General features: G+C 35.7%; 2 protein-coding genes across 2 annotated transcripts in view; one reads left to right on the plus strand and one right to left on the minus strand.

Annotated features, from left to right (window-relative positions):
- Nucleotides 1-7,970, plus strand: part of nxf1b (nuclear RNA export factor 1b) — a 14,981-nt gene extending 7,011 nt beyond the window's left edge. Inside the window, exons 11-21 of the mRNA XM_051092871.1 lie at nucleotides 2,790-2,826; nucleotides 2,965-3,036; nucleotides 3,122-3,177; nucleotides 3,569-3,686; nucleotides 3,817-3,868; nucleotides 6,244-6,359; nucleotides 6,439-6,481; nucleotides 6,576-6,645; nucleotides 7,108-7,290; nucleotides 7,376-7,436; nucleotides 7,511-7,970. Of these exons, the coding sequence (XP_050948828.1) occupies nucleotides 2,790-2,826; nucleotides 2,965-3,036; nucleotides 3,122-3,177; nucleotides 3,569-3,686; nucleotides 3,817-3,868; nucleotides 6,244-6,359; nucleotides 6,439-6,481; nucleotides 6,576-6,645; nucleotides 7,108-7,290; nucleotides 7,376-7,436; nucleotides 7,511-7,549 (847 nt within the window). The 3' untranslated portion in view covers nucleotides 7,550-7,970. The remainder of the gene's footprint in view (nucleotides 1-2,789; nucleotides 2,827-2,964; nucleotides 3,037-3,121; nucleotides 3,178-3,568; nucleotides 3,687-3,816; nucleotides 3,869-6,243; nucleotides 6,360-6,438; nucleotides 6,482-6,575; nucleotides 6,646-7,107; nucleotides 7,291-7,375; nucleotides 7,437-7,510) is intronic.
- A 169-nt stretch (nucleotides 7,971-8,139) lies between these two features.
- prdx5 (peroxiredoxin 5) lies at nucleotides 8,140-13,380 on the minus strand. Its single transcript, XM_051092870.1, has 6 exons — nucleotides 13,208-13,380; nucleotides 10,266-10,400; nucleotides 9,757-9,888; nucleotides 9,593-9,631; nucleotides 8,699-8,763; nucleotides 8,140-8,553 (listed from the first exon to the last, which is right to left on the minus strand). The coding sequence occupies exons 1-6, from the start codon at nucleotides 13,298-13,300 to the stop codon at nucleotides 8,448-8,450; spliced, it is 570 nt and encodes a 189-aa protein (XP_050948827.1). The 5' UTR covers nucleotides 13,301-13,380; the 3' UTR covers nucleotides 8,140-8,447.
- Between the last annotated feature and the right edge of the window lie 5,219 nt (nucleotides 13,381-18,599).

Genomic DNA, 18,599 nt, shown 5'->3' on the forward strand with positions numbered 1-18,599 from the left:
ATTTATTCTGGAGAAACAAAAAATACCTGGCAGGAGAGAGTCTGACGTGACATTTGTAAGGACATTTTTTAATACAAAATAATATTTTTAATATTATTACACATGAAGACAATGTGTTATTGCTTAATGGCCCCTAATCACTGCATGTTAGTCTAAAAAAAGCCCTACATGTGATTCAAATGCTAAAGCAATGGTCATTGAAGCCTGTCTGTAATATGCAGGTGTTTTAATTTTTATTAACCAGTGAGCTCTTGCTTATTTTTCACTAGTTCAATCATCAGGCATGTGATAATGGTATTTACTTGTTCGAGTTCCAGTGGCAGTCCAGTAAGAAGCAAAAGTTTGCCAACACCTCTGGTTCTTTATGGTTTTTCACACCTGTCTTGCCTCATTCTTGCGTTTTCCCAACCTTATTTATCTCTGCTGCCTCACTGTTGGCCCTGAAGCTTTTTGCACAGAACACAGCGATTGGCTTTTCTAAAGCATTTTAGTGTAAGTTACTCATTAGCTCATACTGAAGTAGTTAAATTCAGGTTAAACAACAGCTTCTGCGTGTGACCTCCCAGAATGCCGACGAGTACGTTGGCATACAAGGACAGAACAACCATTGGAGATGATGCTCTATTAAATACATTTTGTGCTCCACCTGTCTAAAAACGCTGGCACCCTCCTGTCTCCACCCGCCCTGCACGTGTCTTAACACCTGATGAACTGCTGATGCTGTGTGGCCAGTGAGAGGCTGGTTAGTCAACGACGGGTAAGATCCCAACTTTCGATTCTGGGACAACCTAAGGCAGGCACAGCCGCAAAACTGGCCACAGCCAACGTCTCGGAGATGAAGAAAACCATTCAAGGAAGAAGATGAGTCGTTCGTGAGGAGCTGCCACGGGTGGAGAAGGAGAGGGAAGGTTTGTAGGAGAAACCTCAAGCCAAGCACTGCTCTGAAATGTGAGCTTTATGGTGCAAAGTGATAATGAGAGTTGAGCAAATTCTCTCTCTCCGTTTCTGTTTTGAAACCAAGGTGGAGGATATTTGGTCAGATTGACCGTTTTCATGATCCTCGTCCTAGAGCACTTTGGAGAAAAAAAACATCTGATCGACAATTCTGCAAAGGCAAAACATTGGGAGAAAATACTGGAGGAGGATCACAGGAAACAGTTTTTAAGTATTCATTTTAATATAAAATAGTCTCATCTACAAATTAGACTAAGTTTAAAAATAGCAACCGAAGGTGTCTGGGCTCAAATGAAGCTTCAATTAAATGTTTGAATAAATACCCTGCTGTTCTTAAATTTAATAGTAGGGTCCAAATGAAGTAGGGTGAATAACCCATACACCTTTATAGCACTCGTTTGTTTGAATCATCATGATCTGTTCAGAAGCTCAGGGTTCAACGTTTATGCTTTCCTGGGTTTATATTCATTCCTTTTTTTTAAATTAACACTATTGGTTTGGATTCTCGCTGTACATCTGTTCTGTGGTTCATCCTTAAGTTTCAAGCATCCTTTTATATTCTCCATGTGTATGGCACAGTTTATTCACAGTTAGGTCTATTATAAATGTATGTATTTTTCCAACTCTTAATAGCTACTCATACCATTGTATTTATCTACATTTTATTTATTAGCATTTTCGTTTACACTTTTAATTTTAAATTGAATGTGCCTGATGCTGTCTGTTTAAAAAAAAAAAAACAATAAATAAGAACCCCGTAGTTTTGATTGCAAGTACCATCAGTGTGTCAGATTTCATCTAAGTACTTCAAACTCTCCCCTGTCCACTGAGTACACTCCTTATGCTAAAAAAAAAAAAAAAAAAAAAAAAAAAAAAAAAAAAAAAGTAATAAACTGACAGACCGACAGATTGATTGATGGTGTGAATGTTCACCAAACTCTACCCCTCACAACACCCCACTGCCCCCATCCCTTGCCAGCCTGCGTGTGTCTGTGTTTCGGCCTGTAGGGGGCACCGGTGGTGAGTATTGTGGATGGGTAAGTACATGTGCCGTGGGTGGGAGGGATTTTAGAGCAGGGCTGTGATTGGCTCGTTCAAGATGCCCACTTTTTTTTTTCCATTCTCACAAGATCAAGAAAGTTTTGTACAAGTATTCAGCAAACCTTCACTGTTTGTTCAAATAAAAGGAATGGTGTTTATACTGTCACGCTACTGCTGAAATGTTTGGGAGTCAGATAATTAAGATACCTCATATTAATATTCATAAAGGCTTATTAAATTGAGTGATACACAAGATATTTATAAGGTTAGTAATTGGTGTTCTTTCAGACTTTATTCATTAAAGAATCCTGAAAAAAACAGGTTTCTGCAAATATTTTAACATTTTCAACATTACTAATAATAAATGTTTCTTGAGCACCAATCAGCATACGGAATGATTTCTGAAGGATCATGTGATGTTGAAGACTGGAGTAATGGATGCTGAAAAATCAGCTTTGCCATCAAATACATTATTTTGATATATGTACATTTTTATTTAAAAATATTTCACAATTTTTCTGTATTCTTAATCAAGTAAATGTTGAGAATACATCTTTAAAAAAATCATAGCGACCCCAAACTTTTGAACTGTAGTGTATAAAATGTGTAAATCCACAGTTTTCTCAAGCCTGGTGGATAGTTATCTGTAAGTAAATATTTCTGATTACCTATTTGTCCCATACTTAAGATGGCCCGATGTAAGTTTTTCAGTGTTTGTGTGGGACCGTTTCATTGACGCTTGCGGCATGTACTAACGTTGTCTCTCTTGTTCTGTCTTTGTGATTGTTGGACAGTGCCATTCGGGAACGATTCCCCAAGCTGCTTAAACTGGTAGGAAATCCACAGTGTTTATCTGTTGGTGTAACATTATTAGCTTGAGAACATACAATTGTGGTAACCACTCAAGAATTCACTCTTTGGCTTAATTGTATATTTAACGTACTGTTTGTCTGTTTGTTAAAACAACAGGATGGACACGATCTTCCGCCTCCCATTGGTTTTGATTTGGAAGTCGCTCCTGCGACTCTTCCCCCAGCCAAGGTTTGGTCAAGTTCTGATACTTGCTTCACTTTGAAATGCCCATATTTGATTTTCATTTTTAACTTCTGTTTTATCTCAAACACAGGCTAGCTACTTCTGCTCTGAAGAAATCAAGAACATCATCCTTTGCTTCCTGCAACAGTATGTATTCTTTGGTCTTTTTCCACCAATTTCTTAACTGTAAGAGTGGGCGTGGCCATTCATACATTTTATGGGTGTGGCTTCCGTTCTCATCTGCATCCAGCTATTTTTAGCTGTACAAAACGGCTCGTTTTTTTGGTTGATATTGCAAACTGGTGTGTCTTACCATAGTATTTCAATGTGTTATCTTAATTATGAGCACTCTGGTTTGTAGTCCAAACAGTTTTACCATTTACTGCATGTTGTTATTCTTCTCATTATTTCCCTATAGCGCATAATGAGCCAGAAGCCTCACCCAAAGGCTTACTTCCACATTGAAGAGAAAGGTGGATACAGCAGTAAAACTAAAATGTTCAGATCAATATGTTCTTGTATCTGTCTCACCCTTCAGGTATTACAGCATATATGATTCAGGAGACAGACAACCCCTATTGGACGCCTACCATGATGGTGCAGCTTTTTCCCTCATCATTCCCTTCACCCTGCAGAACCCTTCAAAGTACAGTATAGCTTTATCTATCTTTGTTCAACTACTATTGACTTGAACTCAAAAGTATGATCTGATCTTTCTTCCACACTGTCTATTAATATTTACCTTGTTTTATTACATTTTTTTTTTTGTCTGCAGGAGTAGTTTAGGGGGAGTATCAGAAAGACTGTCGCAACATCAGGCGTATGAAAGATGACCCTAGTAAGTGATTTTTGAATGATCTGCATCAAGTTTCTGTCGTTTTCTAATTTGTTAGTTTTTGCGACATCATGGTTTGCTGGCAAAAAACCCAAGCAGCTTTCTGTTTGTCAAATTTTGACCACAAGTGAAACCTGCATAGGGAACTTCTAGCCCTCACACAAAACTCTCAATTTGCGCAAATGTCAGTTTGCTCAAAAGAGGTCATGAACTGCCTTTATTTTATTTTATACCCCTCTCTAAGGTCCACTTATGATGTTAAGATTTTTACATTACATAAAAAAAAATCATAATTTAAAAGTAATAAGCTATTTTCTGTCCTCTTTTGACCCCGCTCATCAAAACGCTCTGTTTGAATAGGAATGGTGGATTTAAAACTCTAAAGTAAACACCCACTGCTATGATTAGGTAACAGTTTTGTATGTTTGACAGCCTACATCCTTTATAGATGGATGCAGCTGTGATTTAGAGGATTTGAATGCATAAATACTCCATATCAAACGATCTGTAATAACAGACAAAGCAATAGTGACCATGTGATAAAAACAGTTACGCTTGTGTTGCGACAACATTAGTGTTGTAGCATTGTATTTTAGGCGGTGTTTAGCCACACTATTATGTCATAAAGTGGCAATGTTCCACAATCTGTCGTTTTGGCAGATTGGCTTCAATATAAGCTGTTTTTAGATAAACAAGCAAGTTTTGAGTTCTGAAACTTACAGGATGTTGTATACAGTGCCTTGCAAAAGTATTCATACTCCTCAATATTTTTTTTTTTTTTTTTGCAGCCTCATGTTAAACTGCTGTGTTTTCCCACATCAATCTACACTCCACACTCCATACACCATAATGACAAAGCACAAAACAGGGTTTAACAACTTTGCAAATTTATTAGATATAAGAAACTAAAATGATTCCATAGCATAAGTATTCACATTTCAGGGACGCTTTAATGCTCAGGAGCACTCATATCGGTTGTAGATGTTCATACACTTCGAGTGGAGTTAAACTGTGACAAATTCATTTGAATTTGTATGATTTGGAAAGACACACACTTTTCAATAAAAGGTCTAACAGCTGAAAATGCATATCAGAGCAAGCCCTGAGGTCAAAATAACTGCCTGTAGAGCTCAGAAACAGACTTACGTCAAGGCACAGATCTGGGGAAGAGTTCAGAAAAAAATTCTGCTGCATTGAAGGTTCACAGAAGCATGTAGCCTCCATTAGCCACAATGGAAGACACTTAGAACAACTACGACTCTTTCTAGAGCTGGCCTCATGGTCAAACTGAGCAATTGATGGAGAAGAGGCTTGGTTATACTGGTGACCAAGAAGCTGATGGTTGCTTTAGTTGAGCTCCATGATCATATATGCAGATGGAACAAACTTGCAGAAGGACAAACATCACTGCAACACTCCACCAATCTGGGCTTTATGGCGGTGTGGCAAAACTCAGTCCTCTTCTCAGTGAAGACACATAAAAACCCAGTTGAAAACCTCGGACTGTAAGAATTAAGATTCTCTGGTCTGATGAAACTCAGTTCCAAGAATTATATTTGAAGGAAACCAAGCACTGCTTGCTTATTACCTGCACAGTACCATTTCAACAGTAAAGTGTTTTTCAGCGGCAGGGACTGAGGGACTCGTGAGAGTAGGAAAGATCAGTGCACCAACATATTAAGCCTTAATGGAAACCCAGTCCAGAGAATTCAAATCCTCAGACTGGGCAGAAGGTTCACCTTCCAACAGGACAAAGACCCTAAGCACACAGCAAAAGTGGGTTATAGACAGCTCTGTGAATGTGCTTAAGTGGCCAGCCAGAGCCAAAGTCAAATATTTCTGGAGGAACCTGAAAATGTCTGCCAGGCTCCATCCAAGCTGACAGAGCTTGAGAGGTGAAGAGGTCAGGTGAAGAATGGCAAATAATTACCAAATGCAGATGTACAAAGCTATTCGCATCATACCCAAAAAGACTTGAGGCTGTAAAGGTGCTTCAACAAAGTACTGAGTTAAGGGTATGAATACTTATGCAATGTACTTATTTCAGTGTTTTATTTGTAATAAATTTGCAAAGTTGTACATCTGTTGTTTGCTTGGGCATTATGGTGAATAGAGTATACACTGATGTGGGGGAAAAAAGTAAAGCAGTTTAACAAGGCTGCATAATAAAACATGAAAGGAAAAAAAAAAATGAAGGGGTATGAATACTTTCGCAAGGCACTGTAGTACAGTGACCTCTCGCGTCAAAAGTTCAAGGAATTTTTATTTCTCAGTTCATGACTTTTTTAAAATGACACAATTTCTCAGGGCATGAACGTGAACCCTTTAGTATTAAATCATGTCTTGAATTCTGTTATAAGTTGTGTATTTTCTTTCAGCTACACGGTTTCGTTTGATGAAACACACACGATTAAACGTGGTGGCTTTCCTGAACGAACTCCCCAAAACTCAACATGACATCGCCTCCTTCATCGTAGACGTCAACACCTACACAGTGAGTCAAACTTACAGTTTGCTGGTTGCATATTTCACATTCAGATTTGTGGTTTTAATCATATTTGTGTTGTTTGCAGGCTACATTGTTGGCTTTTACAGTCAGTGGAGTTTTCAAAGAGAGTGAGTTTTCCATCTAAAATCATTCAGAATCAATACTTTGCTCTGAACTGAGAGTTTTGTGACACTCAAGACCATTTTTTTTTTCTTCAAATAGATAGCAAATCCAGAGACTCGTACAGAGCCTTCTCTCGAGTGTTCATCGCCGTTCCTGCTGGAAATGCTGGGTAGGTTCTCACGTATGTCACCATGGACCACAAACATCATCTGAAAGTCGAATAAATAAGCTTTCCATTGATGCATGGCATATTTGGCTGATACAACTATGTGAAAATCTGGCATCTGCGGGTGCCAAAAATCCAAAATATTGAGAAAATCACCTTTGAAGTTGTGTAAATGAATTTCTTAGCGATGCATATTACTAATCAAAAATTACATTTTGATATATTTACGGTAGGAAGTTTACAAAATATATTCATGGAACATGATCTTTACTTAATATCCTAATGATTTTTGGACTAAAAGAAAAATAGGTAATTTTGACCACTGCAATATATCGTTGGCTATTGCTACAAATATGCCCGTGCTACTTACGACTGGTTTTGTGGTCTAGGGTCACACATACAATTTGTATTTTTTTGGCTTCATGTGCCATTGCTCATATCATTGTAACATTTTCAACTCTACAGTCTGTGCATTGTGAATGACGAGCTCTTCGTCCGAAATGCCACTACGGAGGAAATTCGACGTGCATTTGTTGCTCCCGCCCCCACGCCGTCCAGCAGCCCTGTGCCCACTCTGTCCGCCCCGCAACAAGAAATGCTTGCTGCCTTCTCCCTAAAGTCAGGCATGAACCTAGAATGGTCTCAGAAGTAAGGACTACAATATTTGCGTTTACTAGATGGTTCTGTTTTAAGAGTGTTAAGATCAGAACTTGAGACTTCCTTGTTGTTTCAGGTGCCTACAAGACAACGATTGGGATTTTGAGAGGGCTGCCCAAATCTTCACCGGCCTTAAGGTACACCAGTGTCCATTTCTTATGGTTCCTATGGTTCCTGCGTTTATCTTACAAGTGTCTTTTGTCTTTAACAGGCACAAGGAAAAATCCCAGATGTTGCGTTCGTCAAATGAAGTTATTGTTATGGGTTTTACGGAAACCCTAAACCGCAAGGGCGCGAGGGGTCTTTCTCATTCTACCTTCCCACTAAAATAAATTGTAATTATTTTCTCCGTATTTTTTTTGGTCTTATTTTATTTTTTTCCTCTAAAGAAAATGGTTCTCAATTTCTTACAAATGGAAAATCAAGTTTACAAGCAAAAATAAGACAGGAAATAGGAAAAAAAATAACTCAGGAAGGCACTAAGACCATTTTCCCCCCCACTGTGAATTTTTTAATTATTTGGTGCTTTTTTTTTTTTTTCTCCCCAACTTTGCGGTTCAAGGTTTCCGTTCATTTTAACTGTCGTCATGTCCGATGTGGGGACAGATATGACAAATAAAGTACTTGTTCATTGCTTGTGTTTTGTAAAATAAATATTAACCGTGATCTTATGTACCAGACTGTAAGAGTGAATTGTATTTTACTGTGCTCACAGCGGAGAAGGAAACTCAGTTAAATAACTATCAAAAAAAAGGTCAATGTGCCATTATGAATCACACTTGCATCACACAGGCACCCGTAAGTTGTTGCAGTGCTTCAAAGAAATCTCACCAAATTGAATGCAGTCATGAGGAAAATGTTTATTGCTGCTTTGGTAAACCACTACACTGTAGGTTATCACATAACCATCAGATAAAGGGATTTGTGCGCAATACAGCCAAACTTGTGCGTGTTCAACCACATCAGGAAGCAATGATTTATTGCTCCATGTAAACTAGTTCCTCATATGGGTTTCCCCACAGCATATGCAATAGTGTTTTTCAATGTTGGGAATTTCTATTACACTGTTTTTGGAATGATTTTCAGGAAATAGGGTCTATGACAAGAGGGTGACCGATTATACAGTGTAAACTGGTTATAGTCCGTAACTAAAGCTCTTGGAGAAAGTTTGGGGCCAAGCTGCAGGTCAGACCTGTCCCATCAGGCTCCACGTTGAGCTTCCTGACCACTCCGTCTTCAATCAGCATGGCATACCTGCATATTCACACAACCAGGATCAGCAGGGGCAATTGAGGAGAAGTAAAAACGAAAGTTTACATGATTTTCATTAAAGATTACATTTTCATATATTCTATAGAGAAGAAACCATAATCATGATTAACGGACAAGTTCATCTCACCTTTGAGATCTCACATTACCAAGCACCTGGATCAACCCATCATCGTTCAGGGAGAGACCTATAGCCTGTATAGAGAACAAGAAGTTTATAATAAATACATACACGTGCCAGTCAAAAGTTTTTGAACAGTAAGATTTTTAAGATAAGAGCGTCATGGCGGATATATAATATGTAAAAAATATATTACTGTTTTTGAGTAACTTAATGTAGTTTTTAGAGGGTCTAGATCGTACTTGTTTATAGTTCAAATATGCAGTTTGTTGAGAAAAATAGCGTCTATTTGAAATTTTGCATCTACGTTTTCGGACGTGTGAGCTCCAGATCGTCAGCAGCCGTTACGCGCTTATGAAGCCGCCGAGAGATCTTCCGGAATTTGCCACTGGCTCTAATGTCTCTATAGTGGTTAAACATGAGACATAATTCGTTTTGGCCAAATCTAACGGGCAGTCTTTGGTCTCATTAATCCATTATTTGTTCTAGAGCAAATCGTTTTGGCAAAATTTGATCATGTTTATGTAAATTCAATGCTGTATATCAGAGGTCTGCCTGTGTACATGTGGGTGAATTGCCTAGCAACTTTTATGATGGCTGTTGTTTATTAAATATTATTATTCAATAATTTAACATAAATAATAGTGGTATGTAATACAATATTTTATCAAAAAAAACATGTTCCTGTTACTAATTCTAAAGTGACGTTTTGTAATTAGTAACAGAGGTTTGGGCTCAGCTGTTAAACTGTCAACTTGAGGTTTGGATCCTTTGAAAACCATTAAAAATCTGACTGTTCAAAAACTTTTGACTGGTAGCGTATGTCAGACAAGGAATGGATTTTAAGTTAAGTAAACATTAATCCTGATTTCAATAAATGAAAGTGGTTCAAAGGCGAGTCACCTTGGTAAACGCTCCTGTGGGATCAGCCAGCATCCGCACCTGTAATAGATCAAGCATATAATGATGCAACAGATAATTCCAGTCTTTCTTTCTAAACCTTTTAAAAGACTAATTAGACTGTTTTAGTAAAAACCTGGTTAATTAAGGGCGGAGAGTTTTCTTACCCGGCCGTCTGCTCTGTGGTGGTTTCCCCAGGCGGTCATGACAAACACATCATTAACAGACACGCATGCAATCTCAGTCACACCTTTGGCCCTCAAGTTCACAGACATCTGGATGAACCCTGGGAGATGAGACTGAAAACAGAGTAGAGACACAAGAGATGTACACATTAATTCAAGACTAATTTAAGTGTTGCACTTCAGGCCTGGCCAATAAAGGGATAGCTCAACCAAAAATGAACACAAGTTAAGATATTTTAGATGAAATCAAAATTTTATTGCGCACAAAATGTATTCTTGTAGCTTCATAACACTACAGTTGATCCACTGATGTCACATGGATTATTTTAACAATGTCCTGTCTGTCTATGCAGGGTTTCTATGCAGAAACTTCTCAGATTTCATCTTAATTTGTGTTCTAAATATGAACAAAGGTCTTCCGTCAGGTCATTTTTGGGTGAACTATCCTTAATAAAATGCATATAGTTCAGTATTTGTTACAGCTTAAAAACCTTTGAACATCCAGGTGTGAATGCTCCTGGCACAGCAAAAAGCACTCCTTTTTTGCGCTTGAAGAGCTGGGCCATTGAGATCTTATTTTCTGGGTCTCCCTCCTGCACCAGTACATCGGGAAGATGTTGTCCAACCTAAAGAAAATTAAGAACAGCAGCATGAATAATGCAGCATAAAACATCAAACAGCTTCATTTCTTAATCCATTATTTATGGAGTCAATTCATTTCCAAAGCAACACATACACAAGAGCTCAAATGACAACATGACACCTGTGATGAATTTCAATGATCATATGCATACCACAAAAAAAATGGACACTTGACTGAACTATTCTTGTGATCGTAAAAATCTTGTGATTTAAAGGAATATGCCTTAATCCTTGAGAATTCATCACTCAACATGGACCTTTATTAACTTATTTTTAGCTTAAAGGATTAGTTCACTCCAGAATAAAAACCTTCTGATCATTTACTCACCCCCATGTCATCCAAGATGTTCATGTCTGTCTTTCTTCAGTTGAAAAGAAATTAAGGTTTTTGAGGAAAACATTTCATAATGCATGAGGTCAAGCTAGTGCAAGATGAGTATTTGTGGTTAAAAAGTATATAATTTTTTTTTTTTTTAGAAAATTACAATTGTTTTGCTAGACAAGACCCTTATTCCTTGGCTGGGATCATGTAGAGCCCTTTGAAGCTGCATTGAAACTGCAATTTGGACCTGCAATTGATCCCCACTATATGGAGAAAAATCCTGGAATGTTTTCCTCAAAAACCTTAATTTCTTTTGACTGAAGAAACACAGACATGAACATCTTGGATGACATTGGGATGAGTAAATTATCAGGACATTTTCATTTTAACTTCTTTTTAGAATATATATAGCAATATATATTTAGAATATTCAAGTTCTTTTTAACAAATACTGTTTGTTGACCTTAGTGTCAAACCAGGTATTATGTTATTTTAATATGGATTTGTGTAAACCTGCTACTTAAATTTGCGACAGATGTGAAATCTCTAGCTACAGATTCTCTTTTAATGCTAATAAACTGTAAAAATAATACCAATTAATTGGCTAACAGCAAGTTCCCTTATTATACATCATGAAAAAATGGCATTTCTACTAAGTATGGTTTAATGCGCAGTTCTTGGAAGTAAAAAAGAATTTATAAATTACATCTACCTGTGATGAACTTTGATTCATCATGTCACTTTCTCTTTACCACCTCTGGTTTTATGGTGGTTGCCAGTATATTATAAAAGAACATAATTTTAGTACTTTGGTATATCGAGTTAATTAAACATACTTTTTTGTGTAAAACTGTACATTTAATAAAACAATAAGCCCTGTGAAGATGTGGTTTATAGTGAATTTATAACAGCTAAGGGGTGTTGTTAGGCACAACACTTTCGCCAAACAATGTCATTTCTCAGATATGGTTGTGGTTGCAACAAAGTGGTTGCCAGAAACACAGAGATGTAAACAAAGGTGTATGTTTGTAGAGTAATTTACAACAGCTTTGAATGCGGTTAAGTTAATCAAATTTTACAACTCAAATCAATAAATATTGAAATGTTGCTACCATATCTTTTACAGCAAAGATCTGGCAACCACAATTGCTGTCTTTTAACAGTGTAGATAGAATTAATTAAATTATTAGAAACAGACTAGGTTAGACAGTTTGGGACTAAATTATGACCTCATAAACTCTTATATTTATCATAAACTTAAAAATCATTTAATAAGTTTTAAAAATAACTCCACAATTTGTTAAAAAAAAAAATCGAATCAATGGAATGAGATTATTTACTTTAACTATTGTAGATTATGTACTGGAATAATTAATAATTAACCTATAATGTAAAAGGTGGACCACAAAACCAGTCATAAGGGTCCATTTTTTGAAACAGAGATTTATCTGAAAGCTGAATAATAAAGTTTTTACTGTTGTATGGTTTGTTAGGATAGGACAATATTTAGATGAGATACATCTATTTTAAAATCTGGAATCTGAGGGTGCAAAACAATCAAAATATTGAAAAAAAAAAAATCACCTTTAAAGTTGTCCAAACGAAGTTCTTTGCACATTACAAATCAAAAAATAAGTGTTTAATTAGTAAAATAAAAACTAAATATCCTCAGTGAATATGATCTTTATTATACATCATAAGAAAAATCGATCATTTTGATCCATATAATGTATCGTTGGCTATTGCTACAAATACACCCGTGCTATTTATGTATGGTTTTGTGGTTTAATTAATTTTCTTTTTTGTCATGTTTGGTCATGTATAATTCCTATAGCTACCAATTCTCAAACTAATATTTGTTTTTTCATAGATTTTATGGCTGTGTTAAAACTTGTGTTTGCTAATGTATGTCATACGCTGTATGAAAAATATGTTTTCTTGACAATGTTGTTGTTGGATGAATCTTACGTGCGATAAAATAACTGCATTTCTTTTTAGTTTTCTTAGCATATTAGTTTAATATCAAACAAATAATCGTTAAACATACTTTGGAGGTAAGAAAGCAACGATGCTGATGCCATTATCGCGAAGATCTTATATAACAGCAAGCGCGCGACACGGCGCGTCAAACGCGAGCACTCCCTTCTGCAAGTTTCCTACTTGCTAGTTTTCGCGTTTCGCGTCAGGCCTACAAGGAAATAGGTTATTTACTCCGTTCACTAATGTCTAACTTTAGCTCATCGTCCACAATATATTTGAACAAGTATCAGAAAAAGAAAATGCTAACATCGCGGATACACAACTAAGCCGTGCTCGTGTTACAAAATGCGCGTTATAAAACAACTCATGGCCGCCACAGTCTTGCAGAAGCATCTAATGCGTTTATTTTAGGCACCGAAAATAGTGCCAAGGTCACATGCAATATGCCAAAGCGAGTCCTGTCTCTGGATGTCCTGCGACAGTTCTTACCTGAATCGACATGCTGGTGATGGGTGTAGAGTGCAGACGTCTAATGCAAAGGGTGGCACCGACGCCTTTCTGTAAAAGTCTAGTGGAAATCATGGGTTTTTATATCCGCAGCAGTGACTGGCACAGCGACTCAGTTCAAGCAACGCCTGCGGGATCACAACACTCATCCAGCCGTCACGCCTCCCGCCCCTCCACTGAAAGATTTTCATCAAAGCACTTGCTTATACCTGCACTAATTAAGTTTTTTTAGACTTATAAAGATAATATAGTGGAATTAGGACAGTAATTAACTCTTAATGCGGGTTCAAACCAAAAACTCCACCCTCATTGTTTGTCAAACTTAATTAAATCGTTTTCCCTTGACTGTGGTGACATTCTTTTTTCTTCAGCTTTCTATAAAACGGATTTCTATTAAAGAAAAGATACATTTCTATGTTTTTAAACATTCTATCAGACAAAAATGTGTTTGAGTGTTAATAAACGCAGGTAATTTTTAAAATATGCTGAGATTTAGGCTTATTACGCCTTCGGAATAATAACAGGTAACAGTTTGGTGCTTTTTTTAAAAAAAAAAAAAAAGTTAATGCTGATATATTATACAAATTTGAATGTATTATTTTCAATTATGTTGTTTACTATTTAAAAAATAATAACTGTAATGACAACACCAAACTTAAGACAATTTGTCCTCAAAGAGTTTAATTCCTAGAAAGATGATAGTGTGATTGCGTCAGATGGATTTTTTTTTTCTTTGTGTTTTGAGTTATTCAATGTACTAGTACACCAGGAATATTTATGGCCATATTTTACTTAGTCATTAAATGACATACCGTTCTAAACCAGAAAGATTAATGCACTGGCACTTTGACATCTATAACATAAGATGAATTTCTATTATTCATGGTGGAAATAATTGTACAGGCTTATTTCTAAAATTATTTTTGATGTCATAGAGAACACTCAGTTCGTTTAATATAGGGCAACTTATAATAAGACACTAATGTACCAATTTACCTGTTCTGAAAGATTTTTTCAAATGACTTTTTGAGCTGAAATCATCTGTATTTAATTTCCAATGTCTGAGGAAGATTAAAAAAAAAAAAAAAAAAAAAAAAAAAAAAATCACCACTGTTATAAAATGTTATATAACTGGCTGAATGATAGAATGTGATTAACAAATGGGAAGAATCAAAATGTGTTTAAAGACTGTATTTGCATTAATCATTTATATTATTCAAGTATACACAGCAACATCAGTGCCAGTGTTGGAAGGACAGGTCAAAGATTACAAGTAGTGTAACAAGTTCAATTATGTGTTTAAATTAATGCAACTGATTACTTTTCTAAATGTATAATGAATGTTTTCAACTGTTAATCAAACATTTAAAGAAGGCAGGGCTAACCCTACCTCAACACTGATTACTGTCAGACATTCAAAATATTTCATTACTTGAATTAAGATTACAAATAAATATATATATATATATATATATATATATATATATATTTAAAGCACAGCCATGACAAAATCTGACTTTAGCACCTCTTTTTGGTTTGAGATCATTCTGAGGATAAATACTGATTTAAAATCATAAGACATAATTTAATAGCTATGATACTGTTTTTGAAATCAAATCTTTACATAGCTATGACAGGAAACGTTGAAAAAACAAACAGTTGAGCATATACAGTTGAGGTCAAAAGTTTACACACACCTTGCACATTCTGCAAAACGTTAATTATTTTTTCAAAATAAGACGGATCATACAAAATTCATGTTATTTTTTATTTAGTACTGACCTGTATAAGATATTTCACATAGAAGATATTTACACAGTCCACAAGAGAAAATAATAGTTAGATTTGTTTACATACACTTCATTCGTAATACTGTGTTGTTGTTACCTGAATGAATCACAGCTGTTTTTTTTTTTTGTTTTTTTTGGTGATAGTTGTTCATGAGTCCCTTCACACCGAAAAAAGGGATTTAAAATGGTACCTTTTGGGGTAAAACAACTTGTCACTGGAGCAGTACCCTTAAAAGGACATCTCTGTACCCTTTTTACCCCTAATAGGTACATATTAGTACCTTAGATGTCCTTTTAAAGGTACGGCTCTTGGTACAAGCTGTTGTACCCCAAAAGGTACAATTCTGCCCCCTTATTTTCTGGCCCCTTATATATCTGTGTGTTGTTTGTCCTGAAAAATTAAACGGTCTGCTGTTCTTCAGAAACATCCTTCAGGTCCCAGAAGTTTTTCAGCATATTTGTGTATTTGAACCCTTTCCAACAATGACTGTATAATTTTGAGATCCATTTTTTAATAACCGAGGACAACTGAGGGACTCATATGAAACTATTACAAAAGGTTCAAACACTCACTGATGCTTCAGAGGGAAAAACAATGCATTAAGAGCCGGGGGGTGAAAAGTTTTGAACAGAAATGCGTACATTTTTATTTTTTTTTAATTTTGCCTAAATATCATATTTGTTTCATTTAGTATTGCCCTTCAGAAGCTACAGAAGATACTTACAGGTTTCCCAGAAGACAAAATAAGTTAATTTACCCTGATCTTCAAGTTCCAAAAGTTTTCACCCCCCGACTCTTAATGCATTGTGTTTCCTTCTGAAGTATCAGTGAGCGTTTGAACCTTCTCTAATAGTTGCATACGAGCAGTGTTGGGGAGTAACTAGTTATATGTAACGGAATTACGTAATTTAATTACAAAATAAATATAATTGTAATTAGTTACAGTTACTGAGAAAACATGTGTAATTAAATTACAGTTACTTTTGAAAAATGCCAGTGATTACAAAGGGGATTACATCTGAATTTTTTCACACACCCACCCCCACTTACAGATTTAATTGACTTCTTTCATAAATTGCATAGACTGCTCTAAATGATACACCAATGTTTCAGGAGTTTATGACACAGAATAGGACACTTATTTGAGGGTTTATAAATAAACTTTGGGTTTATAAATAAACTTTATTTTTTAAGATTGCTTTTTCCAAGGCATTGTTAGATGCTAGTGTTTTCTGTCATAATGCAAACATTTGATTTCAAACCCAGCATCACAGCTATTAAACTATTTCTTGTTATGATGTTATTTATGTTATGATCTTGTTATGACATATAGCGCAACTGCGCTCACGGTGACCCGAGGTTAAATCCCGTCTCGAGGTCCTTTGCCGATTCCACTACCCTCTCTCCTCCCAGCTCTTTCCTGTCATCTCTCTACCGTCCTATCACAATAAAAGGCATAAAATGCCATGTTTGGTTAGATAATAAAATATTAAAGCTTAATTCAATATTATGTTTCTTAATTCTGTCATCCTGGTATCGTGGACTCACTCTATCGTTTCATACAAACGCAGCTGCTGCCATTTTTTTTTTTTTTTTTTTTTTTTTTTCTTGTACACTGTAATGGATTATAAGATAACTAACAAACTAGTACTACTTCCTTAATTATTTATGTGGTGAAATGTTGTGTAAGAAAACTGGTATGACTGCACTGTATCCCTAAAATGTCTAGTCTGAACTTGCCCTTTGCTAGCAACTTCAATTTCTTCATTCAAATATTTCAAATATTTCAACTCAGATCAGTGTTTTGTTTTGTTTGTTTTGTTTTTTATTTTTACACAAAACATCTAAATAATCTATCAAGCAGCTGTGTAATAAGTGGGATAATGTTGTTGATAATGTAGCCAGTTGTTATCGCAAAATAAAGATGTATGTTATCCCTTACTTATTATAATCTTAATTCAAGATAAAGAATTTTGAAAGTCTGACAGTAATCAGTGTTGAGTGCTACTGTAAGGTTATCTCTGCCTGGTTTAAATGTTTTAAAATGAATAACAGTTGAAAATGTTAGAAATTTAGAAAAGTAATCAAAAAGTAATTAAAAGTAATGTTACATTACTTTTATAAAGTAATTGAAAAGTTACACTACTTATTACATTTTAAATCAAGTAAATTGTAATTTGTAACCTATTACATTTCCAAAGTAACCTTCCCAACACTGCATACGAGTCTCTCAATGGTTCTCAGTGTAAAAAGATGGATCTCAAAATCATAGTCATTGTTGGAAAGGTATGAAATACACAAAAATGCTGAAAAACCAAAGATTTTGTGGGACCTGAATGATTTTTCTGAAGAACAGCAGGCAGTTTAACTGTTCAGGACAAGCAAGGAACTCATAAACAAGTATCGCTAAACAAAAAAAAACAAACAAAAAAAAAAAAAAACACAGCTGTGGATCATTCAGGCAACAACACAGTATTAAGAATCAAGCATATGCAAACTTTTGAACAGGGTCATTTTTATAAATTCAACTATTATTTTCTATTTTACAATATGTAAACATCTTTTATGTGAAATTATTCAGGTCAATACTAAATAAGAATAACATGCATTTTGCATTTAGCAGATTATGCTAGGTATATGTAAACTTTTTTTGTAAAAGATTTATTTTTTGGTGTTTATTCCTTTATTGTATAGGACAGACCAGATGTGACAGGAAGCGAAGCGGGAAAGAGAGAGGGGAGTGGGATCGGGAAAGGTCCTCGAGTCAGGACTCGAACACGGGATGCCCACAGCGCAAAGGCGCTGCATGTCGGGGCGCTGCAGACAAGGCCATTGATGCTGACAGGTATATGTAAACTTTTGACCTCAACGTACAATTGAGGTCAAAAGTTTACCTAATTAGAAACTAAAATTGAATAAGCATGTGTCATAAACTACTGAAACATTTGGGAAAGAAATCAATTATGTGTGTGTGTGTGTGTGTGTGTCTGTGAATAATCAGATGTAAATCCCTTTGTGATTTTTAACATTTTCGTAAGTAACTAATTTAATTACACATTTATTTTCTTATTACCTGTAACAGATTATAGTTACATTTAACCGTTACATGTAAGTAGTTACTCCCCAACACTGGTCAGTGCTAAAAAGCATTGAAGGAGAAGTCCACTTCCAAAACAAAGATTCACATATGATGTACTCTGTCAGTGTGATTTTGCCAAGTAAGACGTTCCTGGATCAACATTACTGTCCAAAAATATAGACTTAACCCAATCCCTGCCCTAAACCTAACCCTAACCATAATTTATTCCTGATTAACAGCTGATTAACAAGGGTGTAGAAGAATCTAACTCTGATCATAAGCCTAAAACTGACATTTCCTTAAAAGTTATCCCTCAATTCTGACTGGTTGATTGAAATGTTGTTCCAGGATCAACAAGGATGTTGATCCAGGAACATGTTGTACTTGGTGAAATCACATTCACCTCATGTACTCACCTCACTGTCATTGTCTTTCTTTCTTCAGTTGTAAAGAAATTATGCTTTTTGAGGAAAACAATTCAGCATTTTTCTCCATATAATGGAC

This window comes from Labeo rohita, chromosome 21, assembly GCF_022985175.1.
Source record: "Labeo rohita strain BAU-BD-2019 chromosome 21, IGBB_LRoh.1.0, whole genome shotgun sequence".
In the NCBI taxonomy this organism is placed as follows: Eukaryota; Metazoa; Chordata; class Actinopteri; order Cypriniformes; family Cyprinidae; genus Labeo; species Labeo rohita.

Excerpts from the sequence above, each read along its gene's own strand:
- prdx5 (XM_051092870.1), bottom strand. The coding sequence starts at position 13,300 with ATGATTTCCACTAGACTTTTACAGAAAGGCGTCGGTGCCACCCTTTGC. Across the intron at positions 9,889-10,265 it reads TCACACCTGGATGTTCAAAG|TCTCATCTCCCAGGGTTCAT; the intron begins GTTTTTAAGCTG and ends CTCTGTTTTCAG. Across the intron at positions 8,554-8,698 it reads GGTAATGTGAGATCTCAAAG|GTATGCCATGCTGATTGAAG; the intron begins GTGAGATGAACT and ends GTGAATATGCAG.